At 43.7% G+C, this 20,995-nt stretch overlaps 2 protein-coding genes and 1 long non-coding RNA gene across 3 annotated transcripts; 2 read left to right on the top strand and 1 right to left on the bottom strand.

The window, feature by feature from the left end:
• Window positions 1-2,510: 2,510 nt before the first annotated feature.
• LOC143513990 (uncharacterized) lies at window positions 2,511-3,805 on the top strand. The gene is made up of 3 exons (XM_077004682.1): window positions 2,511-3,013; window positions 3,108-3,505; window positions 3,663-3,805. The coding sequence occupies exons 1-2, from the start codon at window positions 2,600-2,602 to the stop codon at window positions 3,501-3,503; spliced, it is 810 nt and encodes a 269-aa protein (XP_076860797.1). The 5' UTR covers window positions 2,511-2,599; the 3' UTR covers window positions 3,504-3,505; window positions 3,663-3,805.
• Window positions 3,806-3,815: 10 nt separating this feature from the next.
• LOC143513991 (uncharacterized) lies at window positions 3,816-4,373 on the top strand. Its single transcript, XR_013130744.1, has 3 exons — window positions 3,816-3,966; window positions 4,042-4,167; window positions 4,277-4,373. It is a non-coding gene; the product is annotated as an uncharacterized LOC143513991 (long non-coding RNA).
• Window positions 4,374-7,479: 3,106 nt separating this feature from the next.
• Window positions 7,480-10,655, bottom strand: LOC143513737 (eukaryotic translation initiation factor 4 gamma 1-like). Its single transcript, XM_077004473.1, has 7 exons — window positions 10,425-10,655; window positions 10,105-10,171; window positions 9,689-9,990; window positions 8,636-9,016; window positions 7,822-7,959; window positions 7,548-7,660; window positions 7,480-7,501 (listed from the first exon to the last, which is right to left on the bottom strand). The coding sequence occupies exons 1-7, from the start codon at window positions 10,638-10,640 to the stop codon at window positions 7,480-7,482; spliced, it is 1,239 nt and encodes a 412-aa protein (XP_076860588.1). The 5' UTR covers window positions 10,641-10,655.
• Between the last annotated feature and the right edge of the window lie 10,340 nt (window positions 10,656-20,995).

The following is a 20,995-nucleotide window of genomic DNA, read 5'->3' on the forward strand; positions in this document are numbered from 1 at the left end:
GAGGAGAGACAAGATCATTAGGCATGCCTTAGTACAGAGAAGTATAAATTAATGGACTATAGTGTGCAAGGCTCCAGCAAATCTAGCTATGGCAGCACAGCTAAAAGGGTGGAGCTAGAAAATAGCACAGGCATGAGACAAGCAATTAGACAATAGCATTCACCCAATTTTAACACTGGAACTCCTGAGATTTCAAGGTTCTGAGGACATCACCCCTCCTTCTCCTGCCCAATTAGCAGGACCATACATATGTTAATTTCAGAGCAAGACAGGAGCAGAAAGACAGGCAGGAGCTCTGTGGCAGGAGCTCTGTGGTGCACCAGGTCTAGTCTGTGTGCAGTCTGTGTGCACCAGGTCTAGTTTGTAGTCTAAAATAAATAAATAAAGTTTAGCCCTGTTTCGGCGTTATGTGTGAAGCGCTACATATTGACATAAGTATTATTTAGAGCGGTGAACCATTATCATTAGCGTGGTATTGGCGTTATGTATGAAGCAAGCGTCTCAGATTTTCTTGTGCATGCACTTCAATAGCGCCACACATTTACATGGCTGAACCAACCATTATCACGGGTCCATATTGTTCCCGTGAAACACATTATCATTAGCGTGGTATTGGCGTTATGTATGAAGCAAACGTCCCAGATTTTCTTGTGTATGCACTTCAATAGCGCCACACATTTACATGGCTGAACCAACCATTATCACGGGTTCATATTGTTCCCGTGAAACACATTATCATTAGCGTGGTATTGGCGTTATGTATGAAGCAAGCGTCCCAGATTTTCTTGTGTATGCACTTCAATAGCAGCAACAAAGTAATAAAGGTATAGTAAAGTAATATTTATTTGTACATTTACTTATTTTTACTCATACAGCATAGTAACATAATATTTTTTTGCAGTGTTTATGCTTGTGTTTGACTGATATTTCGTTTGTGTAAATAAGATATTTCGTTCATGTAAATAACTTAGCGTCATTTATTTATTTTTACTCATACAGCATAGTAATATAATATTTTATGCAGTGTTTATGCTTGTGTTTGACTGATATTTCGTTCGTGTAAATAAGATATTTCGTTTGTGTAAATAACTTAGCGTCATTTATTTATTTTTACTCATACAGCATAGTAATATAATATTTTTTGTGTTTTCTTGTGTTTGACTGATATTTCGTTCGTGTAAATAAGATATTTCGTTTGTGTAAATAACTTAGCGTCATTTATTTATTTTTACTCATACAGCATAGTAATATAATATTTTTTGCAGTGTTTATGCTTGTGTTTGACTGATATTTCGTTTGTGTAAATAAGATATTTCGTTTGTGTAAATAACTTAGCGTCATTTATTTATTTTTACTCATACAGCATAGTAATATAATATTTTTTGCAGTGTTTATGCTTGTGTTTGACTGATATTCACGGATTGCCGTGAACCATTATCACGGGTCCAATCAACTTTTATTGTTCCCGTGTATGCAGGGGATTAGCCCGGTTTCGGTTTCGGCGTTATGTGTGAAGCGCCACCTATTATAATAAAGTATAATTAGTATGCGCTGTTGTGGGTGTGTTCTTCAGAGTCATGATAAAAGCTGAAACCCAAAGGCAGGCGACTTACATTTTCACTACTATCCTGTGTGGAGACGACGCAAAACACCATGGCAAGACAGAGGACGTTCACCGGTCAAGAAGTTGCGGCTTTGCTGACCAACGAGGACTGCTGTGAGTCCGATGCGGGAGAAGGACCCTCCTGTTTTTTGACCAGCGATTCATCCGATGAAGAAAGAAGCAGTACATCGGATGAGGTACAACAGAGCCCTCCAAGGAAGAGACGGACACAGGCTGACACCACACCTGCACCAACCGTACGGGCAAAAGATGGAACTGTTTGGGAGAAGGTTGGCATCGCACGCTCTCGTGTCAGCAGCTGTTCGCCTAATTCAACATTTGTTGAGCCGTCCGGGCCTACAGAGCATGCAAAGGTATAGTAACTTCATATTTCTTTCCAGTGTTTCTGCTTGTGTTTGAATGATATTTAGTACGTGTAATTTACCTAGCGTCATTTGTTTACTTTTACTAATACAGCGTAGGATCACAAGCAGACTGCAGAGTTTTCTGTGTTTGCTCGACATGGAGATGCTGCGAATCATCACAGACTGCACTGTCCATGAAGCCCGCAGAACAGACAGCAGCTAGAGTTTGTCGGTCAGCGAGTTTATGGCATTCGTAGCAATCCTATTTCTACGAGTAGTCCTCTGTCCAGTTGGAGCGATGTCGGACTGTTGGTCGGCAATGTTCGCTGTGCCTTCGATCCAGGAGACAATGGCACGGGACCGCTACCAAGAAATCATGCGGTACTTGCGCTTTGATAATAAGGACACCCGTGCGGAGCGTGCAAAGAGCGACAGATTTGCTGCGATTTCGGACATCTGGCAGCGATTTGTGAACAACTGCATTTTGTGCTATACCCCAGGCAAGGAACTGACAGTCGACGAGCAGCTGTTTCCGACCAAGGTTCGCTGTCCATTCACCCAGTACATTGCCTCAAAGCCGGACAAGTTTGGAATAAAGTTTTGGGTTGCTTCTGAGTTGAACACAAAGTACATGTGCAACGCCATTCCATACCTTGGAAAGGACCCCGATCGTCCCAAGGGGGAAAGAGTGTCCGAGAATGTGGTGATGAAGCTTATGAAGCCATACCTGGGCAAGGGCAGAACTGTAGCCACAGACAATTTTTTCACATCTCTTTCCCTGGCTAAGAAGCTGCTGGAATGCAACACGACTCTGCTTGGGACAATGAACAAGATTCGCCGAGAAGTTCCTTTGGAAGCCAAAAACGCCAAGGGACGTGAGAAGTTGTCAACGGAGGTGTACAGATCCGATGATGCGCTTCTGACGGTGTATGCCTCCAAGCCCAACAAAACAGTTTGCGTTCTGAGCACTATGCACACGCACGTGGAGATTGCAGACGACCGCAAAAAGAAGCCAAACACTGTGACGGACTACAACCGGACGAAGGTATGCATGTGTTGGCATTGATAAATCAATTTATCATACATGAATGAATTTATTCAAAATATAACATGTACTTCTTTGTATTTGTTCTTTGCAGTGCGCCGTTGACATCATGGACCAGAAGGCGCGTGCATACACAGTGCGCGCAGGAACACGCCGGTGGCCCGTTGCAGTGTTTTATAACATACTTGACCTGGCAGCGATGAACGCGCATGTTTTGTACACGGCATGTACGGGGTCCACAGAGAGTAGGAGAGTTTTTATGTGTACTCTTGCTGAGGAACTCCGTCTTCGTTTCCTACAGGAAAAGGAGTTGAAGAGAACGCCACGTCCTTCGCCTGCTCCTGGAAAGAAGACTACGTGTCAGGTGCAGACAAACTGCAACCGGAACCACAGCATAACCCCGTGCGCTGCATGCGGCAAGTACACCTGTCGCAAGTGTAGGGCAGAGTGTCCCTGGCTGTGTGGCAACTGTGTACCTAAAACTACATGAAGGTACGTCGATAAGTATATTTATATATATATATATATATATATATATATATATAAATATATTATATATATATACAGACAACCAATCACACACACATATATATACACACACACTATTATTTGAACATAACCAAAAATCTCTTCTCTTTCTGTTCCACAGTCGCACATCATGAAACCCGGTGTCACGGTCTGCCCCGCATCTCCTGCCATTTCATGTCTGTTTCCGTGTTAGTCCTCTGTTTATTTCTCGTCGTGGTTGCTGGTTATTTTTCTCATGGTTGCTGGAATTGGATTCCCATTCTGTTATGACCCATGCCTGTGACATTTTCACAGAATCAATTTATACATGAATGAATTCGTTCTAAATATAACATGTACTTCTGTGCGTGCATACACAGTGCGCGCAGGAACACGCCGGTGGCCCGTTGACCTTGGCAGCGATGAACGATGAACCTGCCGCAAATGTAAGAAAGAGGGTCCCTGGCTGGTACACATGAATAAATTCGTTCAAAATATAACATGTACTTTGTTCTTTGCAGTGCGCCGTTGACAGACATCATGAAGGTGCGTGCATACACAGTGCACGCAGGAACACGCCGGTGGCCCGTTGCATGCAGCGAGTACACCCTGGCTGTGTAGCAACTGTTGGCTACAACTACATGAAGGTACGTTGATAAGTAGGCCTACATACGTAACACCACATATGTTACGTATTTTTGTCTTCTGAAAGATTTTATTCAAAATGTAAGGTGTACCTTGAATTGTTCTCCACAGCATCAACGCGTGTGTTGCATGCGGCAAGTGCATCTGGCGAGTACACCCTCAACTTCAAGACACCCTCAACTTTCTTGACATTCCACTTCAAGAAACCCGGAATAGACATCCATGTTTGATCAAAATAAAGTTGTTTTACAGCACATGAATTTGTTCTTCCTGTCTTTTCCTCTCCTTTTCCAGTCTGCTGTTTAGATCACAACATTTATCAGCCATATATATAATTGCGCCATATAATTTCTTAGCTTTTCAAACGCGAATTCAAACGCGGAAACAGAAAGTGTAACAAATATTATATAGTGTAGTAAATATACAAAGAGCTTCAAACAATATACAAAGAGGTTCAGACAATTTTATTTATTTTTATTGTTTGACGGGACTCATTTGAGAAACTCTCTACGTGCGCTTGAATTGTATCTTTTGAAACACGAGTCTACAAAATTTCCGCTGTTTGTTGTAGGATCGGTAACATATACAGTCTGCTTGTTTGTAACCACGTTTTTCGTGAAGTATCACGTTTGGTGCCTTGTATGAGCTTGGAGGTGAGCCGCTTGTGCTTTGGCAGGCGTATGAGCTGGGGGTGAGACGCTTCCACCGCATTACCAAGACAATGGGCGTTAATCTCTTCACAGCAGGGGAGTGGGCTACATGGACCTTACTAAGCCTTGCGAAAATTTTCGCGGCCGTCGGGTTCCTAGTGTTAAATGATAGTTTTCTGTCTTTTTGTCAGACGACTATAGGCTATCTTGCTCTGAAAATGACAATATTTTCTTTATTTAAAATTAGGGGTGGCCATAGATTATTTTTTTTAAATCTAGATTAATCTCACTGAAATCTTGAAACTAATCTTAATTAATCTAGATTAAAATGGCTCATTCGGAATATGCGTGCTACCCAAGTAATGATTAAAAGTCCGTTTTTGAGATAAGGGTTCTTTATACAGAGGATCTCCTGTTTTCAAAATGCATCAATAACTGATTGAGAAAGCTGTTCTACTTTGATACTTGAAGAAAAAAAACATGCTCAATAAAATGTAGGCTACTCGTGTTCAATGGTTTATTCAGTTAAACATGAAAATAGTACGGTATGCCTACATACTTTAAGAGGGCATATTCAGTCAAACATGAATTTGTAAGGTTAACTTAAATTTAATTTGAACTTAACAGGCAGCCAATGTAGGGAGGCCAACACTGGAGAAATATGCTCCCTTTTCTTAGTTCCAGTCAGGAGCCTAGCTGCTGCATTTTGAACAAGCTGAAGGCGTGACAGAGCTGATTGGTTGATACCCAAATACAGAGAATTACAGTAATCAAGCCATGATGTAATAAAAGCATGAACAACTGTTTCCATATCTTTAAAAGTTAAAATAGATTTGAGCTTAGAGATTTTCCTTAGCTGATAAAAACTGGAACTATCTGTTTATCAAATGTAAGTGTGGAATCAAAGAGAACGCTGAGATTCCTTACGTAGCTCTGAGTATTTATTAATAAAGGCTCCAGATGTTTAGCATTTGGTGTAACACTGTCTGGATAAAAAAATAATAATAATAGCCTCTGTTTGGCCATCATTCCATTTTTAAAAATTATTGGACAGCCAAATTCTTATGTCCTGCAGGCAATGTCGATGGGCCGCGTCTTGCAGAGTATCTGCACATTGTTGACCTACAAATTTAATGACTTAAGACCTCCAAGAATAAAAATTAAGACCATTACCATGGCAAAAACATGAATTCTCAAGCTGGGCCCCTCCAAAGCTTTCAGGTAGTCCATGTTAATGTGAGACCTGCTTTGCCTTGCAAATTATTAGCACAATGTCTGATAAACACAGCCTCAAATCATCAAATCATTTGTGCACGATTGCAGTATTTACTTTTGAATGGTCATTTTTGAGAACCTTGCCTCAAATATGGCAATATTTCTACAAATATGTCGAAGCAAAAGGTAGGAGAATCTTTAAGGCGACATCACCAAGTTGAGGGTATTCCTGCATCAGCCCTTGGTTTTTTAAGTAAATAAATTGATTTTAAGATGGATAACAAATAGCAAGACATGGCACACATGCACTTGGCAAGAGAACTAGAGTGAATGGCGCTACTGTGTGTATGTGAATGTTTTTATAGAAGAACAATCATGGGTTCAAAATACTACTGTTTTAATTGGTATTTGAATTGAATTTGAAATGAAACTGTGGCTGATTTAGCCGTGTTATACTAGTCCAACCATGCTTCTTTTTTACTGTGTGGTTAGACTGAGACTTGCGCTGTAGAAGTAGAATTGAAAATATTTTTTGTCTTTTTGGACATTAATAGCTTTTTCACTCCCCTTAGATGAAATTTAATGCCACTCTTCAAAAAAGAATGTAATTCAATACATTTAAAGACCTTAAAAATCTTTTATTTAAGCCTTTTAAAGGACCCGCCGAGACCCTGGTCTTGGTAATGATGGGCACCGAATTCCAGGCATCTTCCTGAGGTTGGGTGATGCGGCCTCCGGACGGGTGGGCCCCGTCGTGACCAACACGCCTGACTGGAGTCCTTCTTAGGCAGGAGCTGCTCAGGTACCTTGATCTGCTCCCTCTGCTCCTCCAAGTTTGCCTCTTTGTGGATCTCGACGATGGTCTTGGGGCCCTGGTCACCCCTCCGGGGCACCCAGTTATTCTACCATAGTTGGAAAGAGAGGAGCGCTTTCAAAATGCATTCAACACGGCAGCCACCTTGTCAGGATGGGCAATTAAGAAAAGCAAACCTGCAAAAGGAAAGCAGTCCAACCACCTCTGCATGACTAGCAATGAAACCTCCACACTCAAATACTGAAGCTGGTCAATGGCTGTTCTATAAACTATACTTGTACAGTAAGCATTCGAGTATAAATTAATGAAAGCAAGGAAACATTTGTAGAGACACTGAAGAAGTCCAACGGATGGGTGTGTAACACTTACCTGTCTGAGGTCCAGGACATCTTGCAGTTTGCAGCGGATCCTCAATGAGGTCTTCCTCGCGTTTATTATTTTACTTATGTAGCTGCAATAGTGGTCCATTTTGGGCTGATTAGTCAAAAACAAGACTCTCGTTAGCATGCTTGTGGCTACCGCCTGGTAAAAACTACCGCCAAGAGTTAACAGCCAGGTAGGAGGAACATAAGCGCATGATACCTTGGCCTTCTCGATGTCCTTGCCAATGGTGGAGAGTAGGATGCAGAGACACTCTAGTCTTTCCTCGCTGTGGCTCTTCTGGAGCAGCTTGACTATACAGTCATGCAATATAAGCTCCGACAGCATCTCCACCTTAAACAGCTCCCCGATAAACTTGATGTTACCGAGGGAACGGTGGCGGGCCTCGTCCTTCATGGCGTCCAGCTCCTCGATCAGGCGCTGACGCTCCTCATCCTGGCGGGAAATATCGGGGGGTTGGCGTTAACACGAGACGAGGCCCGGATATACGGCACATTTAACACAACTAAAACGACTGGACTTCACGCTAACAATACACATCCAATGATGTGCACTTGGAGGGAAGGTGCACTATCAAGATGGTGAGACTGTCGCACCTCTGATGCGGCTTCCAGCTCCTTCTGCTTGCGCTCGTTGCTGTCCTTGTCCTTCGCAAACTCCTTCTGGCAGCAATTGAGCAGCAGCCTTCCAAAATTCACTGTGCCTCCTGACTTATCAGAGGTGGGCACTTTCAGCTGGGTACCATGAAGAGCAAGCAACAAGCACAAGTGAATAAGAGGTTTTTTCATGACTAGCAACATTAACACATGTAGCCAGGGTGCAAATTTTGCTTTCTGACCTGTGTGCAAATTTAGGATAAGCTTGAAATATCACTGCTCAACACATACTACTTTAACTGCCATCACAGATAAGAAAAAGTTGCCTTTTGTTAATTTATGTACATTGGCATCAGTCAGACAGTCAGTCAGTCAGTCAGACGTACAGACAGACAGACAGACAGACAGACAGACAGACAGATAGATAGATAGATAGATAGATAGATAGATAGATAGATAGATAGATAGATAGATAGATAGATCGATAGATAGATCTCTTCAGACACACTAAATTATGCCCTTTCATTATTCTGTGTCCTTGGCCAGTAATTGCACAGCATGGACAGAGGACACAGATCAAAGCAGTTCATTCCTCCCTTTCTGACCAATCAGAAGTCTTGGGAGGGCAGTTGCTGTTTCTGAACACTTGGTGAAATGCATGCATTACAGTGTCCAGCTTTAACAATAAACAAAACATGAACAACCTCCTGAACTCCTCAGTCCCATTGGTGCAGTTTAGCTGCAGAAACACATGGGACAAGATAGAGGTCACATGTTGAACTGGCCATTCGCGCGTGGGCATGTGCACACTCACCATCATCAGGCAGCGACACAATTTAGCATAAGTCACGGAGAACTTGGGCTCAGAGATGGCCTTCTCGTATACAAGATCGACGACTCCCTTGAGCCGCTCCTCCGTGTCCATGCTCAGCTCCGTCAGCTGCTTCATCAGTGGCTGGAACATCTGTGGCGTGAGCTTGTTCAGGATGCTGCGCACACGTCGCAGCAGGTCCAGGGTCTTGGCCACCTCCAGGTTCTCCTCGTCAGCTTCAGCCTTGTGGGCGCGCACCTTCTTCATTGAGGGCCTCCACGCCTTCTCCGCCTTGTTCAGCTGGATGTCGTTGCTGAATGAGACACTGGTGATGATCTTGCGTGGACTTTTGCGCTGGCACTGTGAGGACCTCGAAACTGGAGGCTGGAGGGGGGGTGGGGGGTTAATCTTAATTAAGACAATCAGCTCAACTAAGTCCCCTATAATTCACACTAAGGGTGTAACCAACAGCTCCAAGTGAAACTAGCATAAACCAACAACACCAGCATGGCTAGTAAACAATCTAGACTCTAGAGCAAATCCCATGATGCTCTACAATGTAGAATGTCCATTTACATGTGCCTTTAAAGCAGGAGTGTCCAAAGTGTGGCACTCATCTCAAAAGACGAGATATGATATTGGGTTCACGATAACGAGACGAGACTTTTAAATATTTTTAAGAAAACTTCAAAGATGACAAATATATCTGGAAAAATAGTTTTGGCAAAGTCAAAAAATGCTAATTCAACAGGTTTCTCTCCTGTATGACAGAGTCTCTTAAGACTCATTAATGCAAACAGAGACTGTCCCAAAAACAATTTTTTCAAAAACAATAGAGTTGTATACATCCCCACTATATCTGCCTTAAATATTAGTAAGGATTGCGCTCTTTGTCTGAATTTCCTCCAACTCTGACATGACATTACCCCTTGTACATGTTCAACTATGGAAACTGGTCGAATAGCAATGGCAGCGACTGCAATTTTGGCTTTGGATAGACATTTGCCAAATGTAGATGTTTTCAGCTTTCGGCCCATCAGCAGAAGTAGCACATACCTCTGGCTCCAAAGGGGCCTCAACAGGCTCCTTCTCTGCTTGGGGCACTGCTTCCGATACCAATGGCGCATCCATACTCTCACCCATCTTGGGCTCAAGAGCAGGGATGTCTGCTGGAGGAAGGTCCGTCAGAGGAGGTGGCGGGGAGGCAGACGCTCCGAAATCGGAGTCTTGTCCAACAGGCACTGTGCTCAGTGGTGAGGCCAGTTGGAGACCCTGGGACAGGTTAGGCTCCGTTGTCAGTTTTGAAGGAACCACCAGCTCGGGCACCTTAGATGGAGGCGGGGGGGTTGAGGCAGCTGCTGGCATAGACACAGGTTTCCCATGATCATCTGAACAAGGTGCAATTTCAATTCGGTTTCCAAGTTAATAAAATACAAAAACATGATATAATAACATTAAGAAAACACACTTACCGGGTGGAATCACTACAGTAGCTGTAGGTGGCGTGCTTTCATCATCGGTCTGCACTGCGACCACAGTCTGAGGAAAAGAGTGGGGAACATTGTCAAATTTGGAGCAATTACAAACATTTTAACGTAATGCAAGCATATACATAGGCCTTTCGTATTGAGCTCAGCTGAATGGGTGTGGGCGTAGATGCGTTTCTTGCCCCGGACATAATCTCTTCCGTGACATCACATCCACCCTGTTTGGGGTCTGGTATTCTAATCTGTGGGACATGGTTTTTGGGAGTGAGACCAGGTTCAAGCAGGCAACCTTTCCAGCTCCTCACCTGCTGGCACTCTCTCCTGCGCTGTTGGGGCAGGGCATACTGAGGGGGTGGGGCCTGCTGCTGCAGGGCAGAGCTCAATATGATGGGCCCTGAAGACTGGTACTGGTCCTGCGTAGGGTAATACGGCACACCTGGAGGAAACAAGGCACAATCAGATAACACCTTAGGCTCCACCCCAATGTGGAGAGGGAAAGGAAGTCGTTTTTTCTCCTTCATTTACACTGGCCATTTAACATTTAACAAAATCTATGTTGAGTTAAGAGCCTCTCCTCACCGTACGCAGAGCTCCAGTCAGCATAGGTGCCGTAGTAGAAACCCATGGGCTCATTGGCTACAGGGAACTGCTGGGGCGGGGCATACTGAGGGGGTGGGGCCTGCTGCTGCAGGGCAGAGCTCAGTATGATGGGTGTAGTTGGCCCTGAAGAAAGGTACTGGGCCTGCGTAGGGTAATAATACGGCTCACCTGGAGGAGACAAGGCACAATCAGATAAAACCTTAGGCTCCACCCCATTTTTTTTCTCCTTCATTTACACTGGCCATTTAACATTTAACAAAATCTATGTTGAGTTAAGAGCCTCTCCTCACCGTACGCAGAGCTCCAGTCAGCATAGGTGCCATAGTAGAAACCCGTGGGCTCATTGGCTACAGGGAACTGCTGGGGCAGAGCATACTGAGGGGGTGGGGCCTGCTGTTGCAGGGCAGAGCTCAGTATGATGGGTGTAGTTGGCCCTGAAGAAAGGTACTGGGCCTGCGTAGGGTAATAATACGGCTCACCTGGAGGAGACAAGGCACAATCAGATAACACCTTAGGCTCCACCCCAATGTGGAGAGGGAAAAGAAGTCTTTTTTTCTCCTTCATTTACACTGGCCATTTAACATTTAACAAAATCTATGTTGAGTTAAGAGCCTCTCCTCACCGTACGCAGAGCTCCAGTCAAGATAGGTGCCATAGTAGAAACCCGTGGGCTCATTGGCTACAGGGAACTGCTGGGGCAGGGCATACTGAGGGGGTGGGGCCTGCTGCTGCAGGGCAGAGCTCAATATGATGGGTGTAGTTGGCCCTGAAGAAAGGTACTGGGCCTGCGTAGGGTAATAATACGGCTCACCTGGAGAAAACAAGGCACAATCAGATAACACCTTAGGCTCCACCCCATTTTTTTTCTCCTTCATTTACACTGGCCATTTAACATTTAACAAAATCTATGTTGAGTTAAGAGCCTCTCCTCACCGTATGCAGAGCTCCAGTCAGGATAGACCACAGGGAACTGCTGGGCCAAGGACACGTACTGAGGGTAGTACTACGACACACACACACTAATCATTTCAGCTTGGAAAGGTAACAAGGTGTTTTTAAATTCACGTTGAACACTATCATTAGCATTACCTGTCCAGCTGGAAGGAAGTAGGCAGCGTCCTCGGAGATGGGGAACTGCAGCTGCTGTTGAGAGTTCATCATCTGCGAGTTCTGGTTTATTACTGAAATGTTTTAAAGTCAGAGGTTTTGCACTTAAATCAATTAACAGTGACCACGCTAAAATATGAATGACAGCACATTAATATGAACATATGGCACTAAACCACAAAATTGAAGAAATATACTCTCCATGTTACACTACAGAGAATTTGTTGAGTTAAAATAATGAGCCATCTTTTGCGCCCGAGCAGTCTCAAAACCCTGTAGACAGCTCCTCGTGAAAACATTGGTGTCCCGCATCACAGAAGCGCACATACACACAACTGTGCTGTGTGCACGCTTTTGACTGCAGATGTCACACTGGCTTTGATTTTATCGTCGTGGATTACCTCGTCTAATATTACAAACATGCAGTCTCTGACAGTTTCAGAATCAGTGAAGGGTCATTTTTTCTTTGCTAAATTTCATGACACTCGCAGTGAGGCGGCTGTGGCCTCTCTTGTGCTGTAAATGTCTTTAGTAATGTGGAACAGCTCCTGTTATAAGAAGCTAGCAGGCTCTGCACCTTAGTTGCCCTCTCCTCTGTCCCTTCAGGCAATGCTGTCCCAAAAGCTTGGTGTTTCTCAACATGGTGCCTCCAATTGTTATATTCTTTTAACACTGACAGGCTTTCATTGTAAATCAAGCATACCGGCTTAGAGTTCAATCTTTGAGGTAAACTAGACTTGCATTTCCTGAAGGAAATACTATAGGGCTTGAAAAGGTGTGCCCCCTCTGCTCCATCTGCCCCTCTGCTCCATCACCCCCTCTGCTCCATCTGCCCCTCTGCTCTATCTGCCCCATTTGCCCCTCTCCCTCATCTGCCCCTCTGTTCCATTTGCCCCATTTGACCCTCTGCTCCATCGGCCCCCTCTACTCCATCTGCCCCATCAGCCCCTCTGCTCCATCTGCCCCATTTGCCCCTCTCCCTCATCTGCCCCTCTGCTCTATCTGCCCCATCTGCCCCTCTGCTCTGTCTGCCCCATTTGCCCCTCTCCCTCATCTGCCCCTCTGCTCTATCTGCCCCATTTGCCCATCTACCTCATCTGCCCCTTTGCCCCATCTGCCCCTCTGCTCCATCTGCCCCTCTTCTCCATCTGCCCCATCTGCCCCTCTGTTCCATCTGCCCCTCTGCTCTAGCTGCCCCTCTGCTCCATCTGGCCCATCTGCCCCTCTGCTCCATCTGCCCCATCTGCATGTATGTATGTGTGTGTGTCTGTGTGGCGTATATGTGTGTGACTGTGTGTAGTGGGTATGAGAGATGCATGTGTGTGCGCGTGCGTGTGTAGGGGAGGGGGAGAGACATTCAAAAATAACTGACACTCTGTCTCTGCCACTCTGAGTGGAGAAGCCTTGTTTTATGTGATTTGCACCCTCCGATCAAACGGTCGTAGTTCGGGACCCATTTAACCTATCGCTTCACCGAAGAGATTGTGTGAGAGAGGACCCCTTGCTGATGATTTTGATATATATTGGTGTGGTTTGACCCAAAAATGACTGATTTATGACAAGTTAAAAACACACAAAAATCTCAACAAAGCTGATTCTGATTCTGATATATTTATATGGGGGCCAATGGGGCAGTTTTCTGTGTCTAGTGCCAAACAAATGCTCATAACTCTAAAACTAATTCATCAAATGATTAGATATCTCGGCGTGCCAGAAAGGACAAGTTTCTCTCCCATTTAAAATTTAAATGGAGCGTCTAGGTCAAGGTGTAAGGATTTTACAGCAGTTTATCCAAGAACGTTTTGATCATTTTTTATGCCAGCTCACACTCTAACTGGCAGTGATGATTTGAAATTCTGAACATTCCACCATTCATTTTAATAGGGCCATTTTTCATTTTAAACTCAATTCTATTAAAATCTATAACTCTAATCGACTCCAAAAACGGATAGCACACCACACAGAGCCGAGACCTTCGAAACGCAGTTCGAACGGAGTCTGTACGTTAAGCGGTTCGGGCCGCATTCATTGCAGAAATTTGGAGAAAAGGAATAACAATATAGGGCTTTTCAAGCCCTATAATTAAAGTCAAAGGAACGTCAGAAATCCTTAGCGCTAAAAGTCCAAAAGACATACATACCTCTGCAGCAATCTGCGTAGCTGAAGTCTATATGCTGTCGTAAATAAATCTTGTAACTATGTCCAAGACCGCGTACTGCTCTCCTCTGTCTGTATACCGCAAATGACTCTCAGCACGAGTTTATATACAGTTGCCGCTTTGTGACATCATGCTAATAAAACAAGGGGTGCTATGGTAACGGATATAAAACAAGGGGGCTGTTTTATCAACCAATCATATTTCGAATTAGAATGGTGGGGGCTTGTCCAATGGTCTCAGGGTATTCTCACTGGCAGTGTTGTCAACTTAGCGACTTTGTCGCTATATTTAGCAATTTTTCAGACCCTCTAGAGACTTTTTGTAGTAAAAAGCGACTAGCGACAAATCTAGCGACTTTTGGAGACTCTGAACACACACGCTCTTCAGTTGCTGTCCTCTGGGGCGGGTGCTGCCGTGAGCCCCGCCCCACAACACTCAGTGCAGTCTCCACGTCCACACTGCAAATGAACTGCGCATGCCCAAAGCTGCCGCTGACGCCCCGCCCCGTATTTACAGAGCGGGATGTAAATATAAATGCTTTAGTCTTCAGTGAGACACGAAAAGAAATCACTGCATTTAACTCACCCAGTCTCAGCCATTCTTCACCTCATTCAATCCTGCTAACTGCTACTCTTATACTAACATTTAACAACACAGCAAAAAATCGTTGTAATTTACGTAAAAATTATTTATACAAAACATTAAAGCCATGTTCTTTTGAGAAGTGACTGCCTATTTCAAAGGCAACAGATGTTGTTCATTTGTAGTTCTAACATATTTAGGGTGTTTTTTTACTCATTTTCTCTCCCAACGTTATTCCTTTACAACTTCAAAAACATGTATTATGCAAATTAAGTGGTGACGTCATTTAGCGACTTCTAGCGACTTTAAGGACAACCAATAGCTACTTTCCTTACTGAGGAGTTGGCAACACTGCTCGCTGGTCCTCGTGCGTCGTGGTTGGTGTCTCGTGAGCTTTTAGCTCGTGTGCTAGCTAGTTAGCAGCTGCTAGCCAGCACTAGCGTGAGGTTTTACAAGCGGAAAGCATGGAATCGCAGGATAACAACCATTTTCAAGACGGCCATTCAACGAAAAAGTGGATATTATGAGAAAAGGCTGACCAACACCTCATCTTCAGATTGTAACACAAGGCGGTAAAGGGTACGTTAATGACAACAGTGTTGTGGACGCATTTTTAATACTATGCTCATGTTTTCATTTGGCTGTGTCTAGTGGAGGCCATGGCCAGTAAGTACGCTTCACCAAGATGTGTGTGTGTGTGTGTGTGTGTGTGTGTGTGTGTGTGTGTGTGTGTGTGTGTGTGAAAATAAGTTTAAACTGAATGCATTGTGAGATAGATAACCAGTGTAACGTAGCAGACATACTAAAGTGAGCAGACCAGTTTGTTTTGGTTTGCCAAACAAAGTTTTGAGTTTCAGGAGAAAGAGAGTTATCAAGATATAATAACTTAATATAATCAAGATTGGACATGATTAAGCATGAACCAGAGCGTCAGTGTGGTGGTGGCTGGCTATGAGCCCAAGTCTAGCAATATAGCAGGGGTAGAAGAAGATCGTGGCACCATGAAGTCTGGAAATTATGAACTTAGGACCAGTGACTAGAACCACAGTTTTGTAAGGATAGTCAGGTAATTAATGCTCATCTACATTTTAAGATCTCGAATATAGGAGAGCATAGCAAGGGGTGCTAGGGTAGTGGTCATCAGCATAACAGTGGATGTGAAGACCATATTCATGACTAATTTGACCAAGGTGTAACATATAGATAATTACATGGAAATGGCCAAGAACTGATCCCTGGGGTGCTCCTTGATTAACATTAACATTGTGAGATTTATGAACAGGAAGTGAACATGACATGTGCAGTGTTTCTAATGACTAAGAATAAACAAAACTCTTGAGGAAAAGGAGGAATTTAATGAATAAGGTGCACAAAAAAACCCGTGACATGATCCGAATTAAGGAAACAATAACCAGCAGTACTGGTACAAAGACAAGCTATATATAGATGAACATATGGCCCTCAGGTGCTGGGGATTATAATGGTCCCCACCCACCTGAGGCACAAACACAATGCAACAGCAACAGAACAACATAAACTACTGCCGCTGTGGACGGAGGCAGCAGGCAGGGGGCCCCCGTATCATGACAGTACAATCAGTGTCAGCATGGATTAATGTCTCTAAGTAAAACCATTGCTAGACATATAGGACTGGTCAAAGTGAGGGGTCCACTGAATTCTGACAAGAAATCTGAAGAAGTTTCCAACTGAAGATTTCTTACTGTTCCCCAAAACAATCAGCCTCAGTGCCACTAAAAAATGTAGAGTTGTACAGCTTAACTTCTGAGTGTGTGTATGTGGGTGTTAGTGTTTGGTTGTGTTTATGTAGAAGTGACATTTAGTATGTGGTGTGTATGTGTGTGTTGTAGTGCATGGGGGGAGTTGTTCTCCTCTCTGCAGGTTATCTAGCTGCAACACAGGAAGGCTGTGAGTTACTGACTTACTGTTTTTTCATACATGCATACACACAATCTCTCTCTGTCTTTCTCTCTCTCTCTCTCTCTCTCTCTCACTCACTCACACACACAAAGACACACAATGTTTCACTCAATTTTCTCTCAGTCTTAGTAGTTCAAAGTATCTTTATTAGTATGAAATGAATACAAGTGTCAAAGCACCATAAAAATGTTAAGAGCATGAGAGATAACTAAAGTAAAGGATAACTAAAGTAACGGATTTGGCAAATATGCAAAAGTATATGTATACATATGCTTTATATATGTGCTTATAAATACACACTTTAAAATAGTGTGTGTCTCTTTCACATACACACAAATAATTGCTATTACCCTTTTTCTATCTCTGAAACACCCATATTATCAGTGTATTTATCAGAACACATACACATTAATCACTTACACACACTCCCTTCTTTCTCACTCTCTATTTATACACACACATGCACACACACATCGCAGCATCCCTCTCTAATAAACACACACACACACAGCATATGTGTTTGGGGTGATTAGACTGGTGCAGCTTCATTTCTGAGAGTGTGTATTCTGAAATGTGAAAGACCTTATGTGTGAGATGCATTTGTTATGTGCAGCTGTAGGTGTGTTTTATCTCCTTCTGTCTGCAGGCCGTCTGACTGCAATATTTCAGAGGATGGCTGCGCTGCTCTGTCTTCAGCTCTGAAGTCAAACCCTTCATCACACTTGAGAGAGCTGAATCTGACCCACAATAAACTATTCAACTCAGGAGTGAAGCAGCTCTCTGCTTTACTGAAGGATCTACACTGTAAACTGGAGAAACTAGAGTGAGTTACTGACACACACAAACATACACACACAGACTGTGGGTAGACGAGCGTAGGAGGCAGACACAATTACTGAGAGAAGTTGGGTTTATTAGCAACTGTGGGAGAAACCCAAACTGGGTTTAGACACACAAGGTGGTCAGGGCATGAAGAAACAGAGGGACTGAACAGGTGCAGGGACTGAACGGAATCAAAATACTAACACACAGGGAAAACCGAGTAACTGCCTTAACAAGACTAGAGTGGGGCACAAGTAATGAAGCACAATCAGGGATACAATACACCAGGAATACAGACTGGGATTAGTAACAACAACAAATACAGACCAGGAATAGTAACAACAACAAATACAGACCGGGAATAGTAACAAAAACGAGTACACACTAGGAATAGTAACAAGTTATTTCAGGGCTAGAACCATGGGGTAAGAAGAGTTACAAACAGGGATATAAGTACAATGAGGAACTAAACAAGATACAGGTTGTAAAAGTTTTGTTTCTCAGTAGAAAGCCCTTTTCTTGTGTTCAGCAAATGAGCGGAGGGTCATGGAGGAACACCACTATAAATCCTTAATAGATAGTAACACGCTGCAGAGAAGTGTGTGGCTGAGAGCTCTCGGAACAAATGAGGAACAAACTACTCTTAAAGAAGAGAGGTTTATTCACACAGGCCAGCTGTACCCAAATGTTCAAAAATGAGAGGGCGCTCCCCTCATTCATACATACACAGACCAGCCCTGTGCATGCAAGCAACAGGGTGGGCTCAAGAAGGCTAGTCTAACAAAGGTGATATATTCTACCATATATGGAAGCAAATGCATTGTTCTTGATAAGCCTGTGTGGAGGGGAAACATGATTCATACGTGTGCATCAAGCGCAGCACCTTGAGGAGAAATGCTGAGCCAGTTCTTGGTACACACACTCAGAACGCACAGGAGGAGGGAAAAGGTGTGAAAGGGGGGGGGGGTGTGAAGCGAGGGGAGAGAGGTGTGAAAAGGGTGTCAGGGGTCACAGATGGCGCATTTCCACTAGGGCCTGCTTGAAGCGGTACGGTTCGATACGGATCGATTCGCAACGGAACGGTACGGTCGCGTTGCGTTTCCATTACAATGGTGGACCACCACAATGTGGGTGGAGTCGCTGTTGGCGCGCGGGTTATAGTGTCGTGACATCATTTGTAGTTTGCCTCTTTGTGGATCTCGACGATGGTCTTGGGGCCCTGGTCACCCCTCCGGGGCACCCAGTTATTCTACCGTAGTTGGAAAGAGAGGAGCGCTTTCAAAATGCATTCAACACGGCAGCCACCTTGTCAGGATGGGCAATTAAGAAAAGCAAACCTGCAAAAGGAAAGCAGTCCAACCACCTCTGCATGACTAGCAATGAAACCTCCACACTCAAATACTGAAGCTGGTCAACGGCTGTTCTATAAACTATACTTGTACAGTAAGCATTCGAGTATAAATTAATGAAAGCAAGGAAACATTTGTAGAGACACTGAAGAAGTCCAACGGATGGGTGTGTAACACTTACCTGTCTGAGGTCCAGGACATCTTGCAGTTTGCAGCGGATCCTCAATGAGGTCTTCCTCGCGTTTATTATTTTGCTTATGTAGCTGCAATAGTGGTCCATTTTGGGCTGATTAGTCAAAAACAAGACTCTCGTTAGCATGCTTGTGGCTACCGCCTGGTAAAAACTACCGCCAAGAGTTAACAGCCAGGTAGGAGGAACATAAGCGCATGATACCTTGGCCTTCTCGATGTCCTTGCCAATGGTGGAGAGTAGGATGCAGAGACACTCTAGTCTTTCCTCGCTGTGGCTCTTCTGGAGCAGCTTGACTATACAGTCATGCAATATAAGCTCCGACAGCATCTCCACCTTAAACAGCTCCCCGATAAACTTGATGTTACCGAGGGAACGGTGGCGGGCCTCGTCCTTCATGGCATCCAGCTCCTCGATCAGGCGCTGACGCTCCTCATCCTGGCGGGAAATATCGGGGGTTGGCGTTAACACGAGACGAGGCCCGGATATACGGCACATTTAACACAACTAAAACGACTGGACTTCACTCTAACAATACACATCCAATGATGTGCACTTGGAGGGAAGGTGCACTATCAAGATGGTGAGACTGTCGCACCTCTGATGCGGCTTCCAGCTCCTTCTGCTTGCGCTCGTTGCTGTCCTTGTCCTTCGCAAACTCCTTCTGGCAGCAATTGAGCAGCAGCCTTCCAAAATTCACTGTGCCTCCTGACTTATCAGAGGTGGGCACTTTCAGCTGGGTACCATGAAGAGCAAGCAACAAGCACAAGTGAATAAGAGGTTTTTTCATGACTAGCAACATTAACACAGATGAATGTAGCCAGGGTGCAAATTTTGCTTTCTGACCTGTGTGCAAATTTAGGATAAGCTTGAAATATCACTGCTCAACACATACTACTTTAACTGCCATCACAGATAAGACAAAGTTGCCTTTTGTTAATTTATGTACATTGGCATCAGTCAGACAGTCAGTCAGTCAGTCAGACGTACAGACAGACAGACAGACAGACAGACAGACGGACAGACAGACGGACAGATAGATAGATAAATAGATAGATAGATAGATAGATAGATAGATAGATAGATAGATAGATAGATAGATAGATAGATAGATAGATAGATAGATAGATAGATCTCTTCAGACACTCTGCTAAATTATGCCCTTTCATTATTCTGTGTCCTTGGCCAGTAATTGCACAGCATGGACAGAGGACACAGATCAAAGCAGTTCATTCCTCCCTTTCTGACCAATCAGAAGTCTTGGGAGGGCAGTTGCTGTTTCTGAACACTTGGTGATCTCATGACAGTCAAAGGAGAAAGACACGTACAAACCGGTGAGCAGCATGGCCTGATCTTGCGTCAGAATGGTACATCTGGAGAACAAGGAGACCTTGGCCCGATGACGAAGAGGAAGGGTGATGGTTACCTCACCCCATCACCTCACCTCATGTGGGTCACCAATGAGACCTAACATGCTTAATTCATGTCACTGAAGTATGATGTAATAGTAACCTAATAGTAAAACTGAAGTATGATGAGTAATCGTCAACTGTTGGGAAAGATTCAGTCTGCTGAAAAATACGCCCAATATGAGGTGGACTGAAAAGTATCAGCCATAGGCTTAGTGTACAATTTTTTAAATGACAAATACAAAGAATATTTTTAAAATTTTGTATTTATTTTTTAGGCTACCATTTTTATTTAGTAAGTAAAGACATTGAAAAGAAGAACACAAACACTTTGACTTGGTGAGAAAGAGCCACACATGATTTATCACAGCACAGAATGTCATGGAAATGTATAATTGTGTTTTGCACATTTTAAATGTAAAAGAGTTCAAATAGCCTTTATGGGCAGTGTTTTTTTTCTGCAGTGTTTGTTAAGGGCCAGTAAAGCATTTTCATATAAATATCAACTATATGCCCACGCTGAGGTGTCCTCTTTTTCACCATCTCTGATCCGGTCACCCTAAGTGAACACTTCAGGAACCAGGAGAACAGATTCACAACACACAAGTATCAGGAAAGACTTCTAAAGTTTAATGATAATATGTGTAGTTGAATACAGAACAAAATAGATGGGTCTTAAGACAATTTGGTAAGAATAATAAACCATATGTGTGATTGGTGT

Source organism: Brachyhypopomus gauderio, chromosome 5 (genome assembly GCF_052324685.1).
Source record: "Brachyhypopomus gauderio isolate BG-103 chromosome 5, BGAUD_0.2, whole genome shotgun sequence".
NCBI classification, from domain to species: Eukaryota; Metazoa; Chordata; class Actinopteri; order Gymnotiformes; family Hypopomidae; genus Brachyhypopomus; species Brachyhypopomus gauderio.

Excerpts from the sequence above, each read along its gene's own strand:
- LOC143513737 (XM_077004473.1), bottom strand. The coding sequence starts at position 10,640 with ATGAAGGAGAAAAAACGACTTCCTTTCCCTCTCCACATTGGGGTGGAG. Across the intron at positions 9,991-10,104 it reads TACTGTAGTGATTCCACCCG|CAGCTGCCTCAACCCCCCCG; the intron begins GTAAGTGTGTTT and ends TGTCTATGCCAG. Across the intron at positions 7,502-7,547 it reads CTGTTTAAGGTGGAGATGCT|AGCCACAGCGAGGAAAGACT; the intron begins GTCGGAGCTTAT and ends CTGCTCCAGAAG.
- LOC143513990 (XM_077004682.1), top strand. The coding sequence starts at position 2,600 with ATGTGCAACGCCATTCCATACCTTGGAAAGGACCCCGATCGTCCCAAG. Across the intron at positions 3,014-3,107 it reads CGGACTACAACCGGACGAAG|TGCGCCGTTGACATCATGGA; the intron begins GTATGCATGTGT and ends TGTTCTTTGCAG.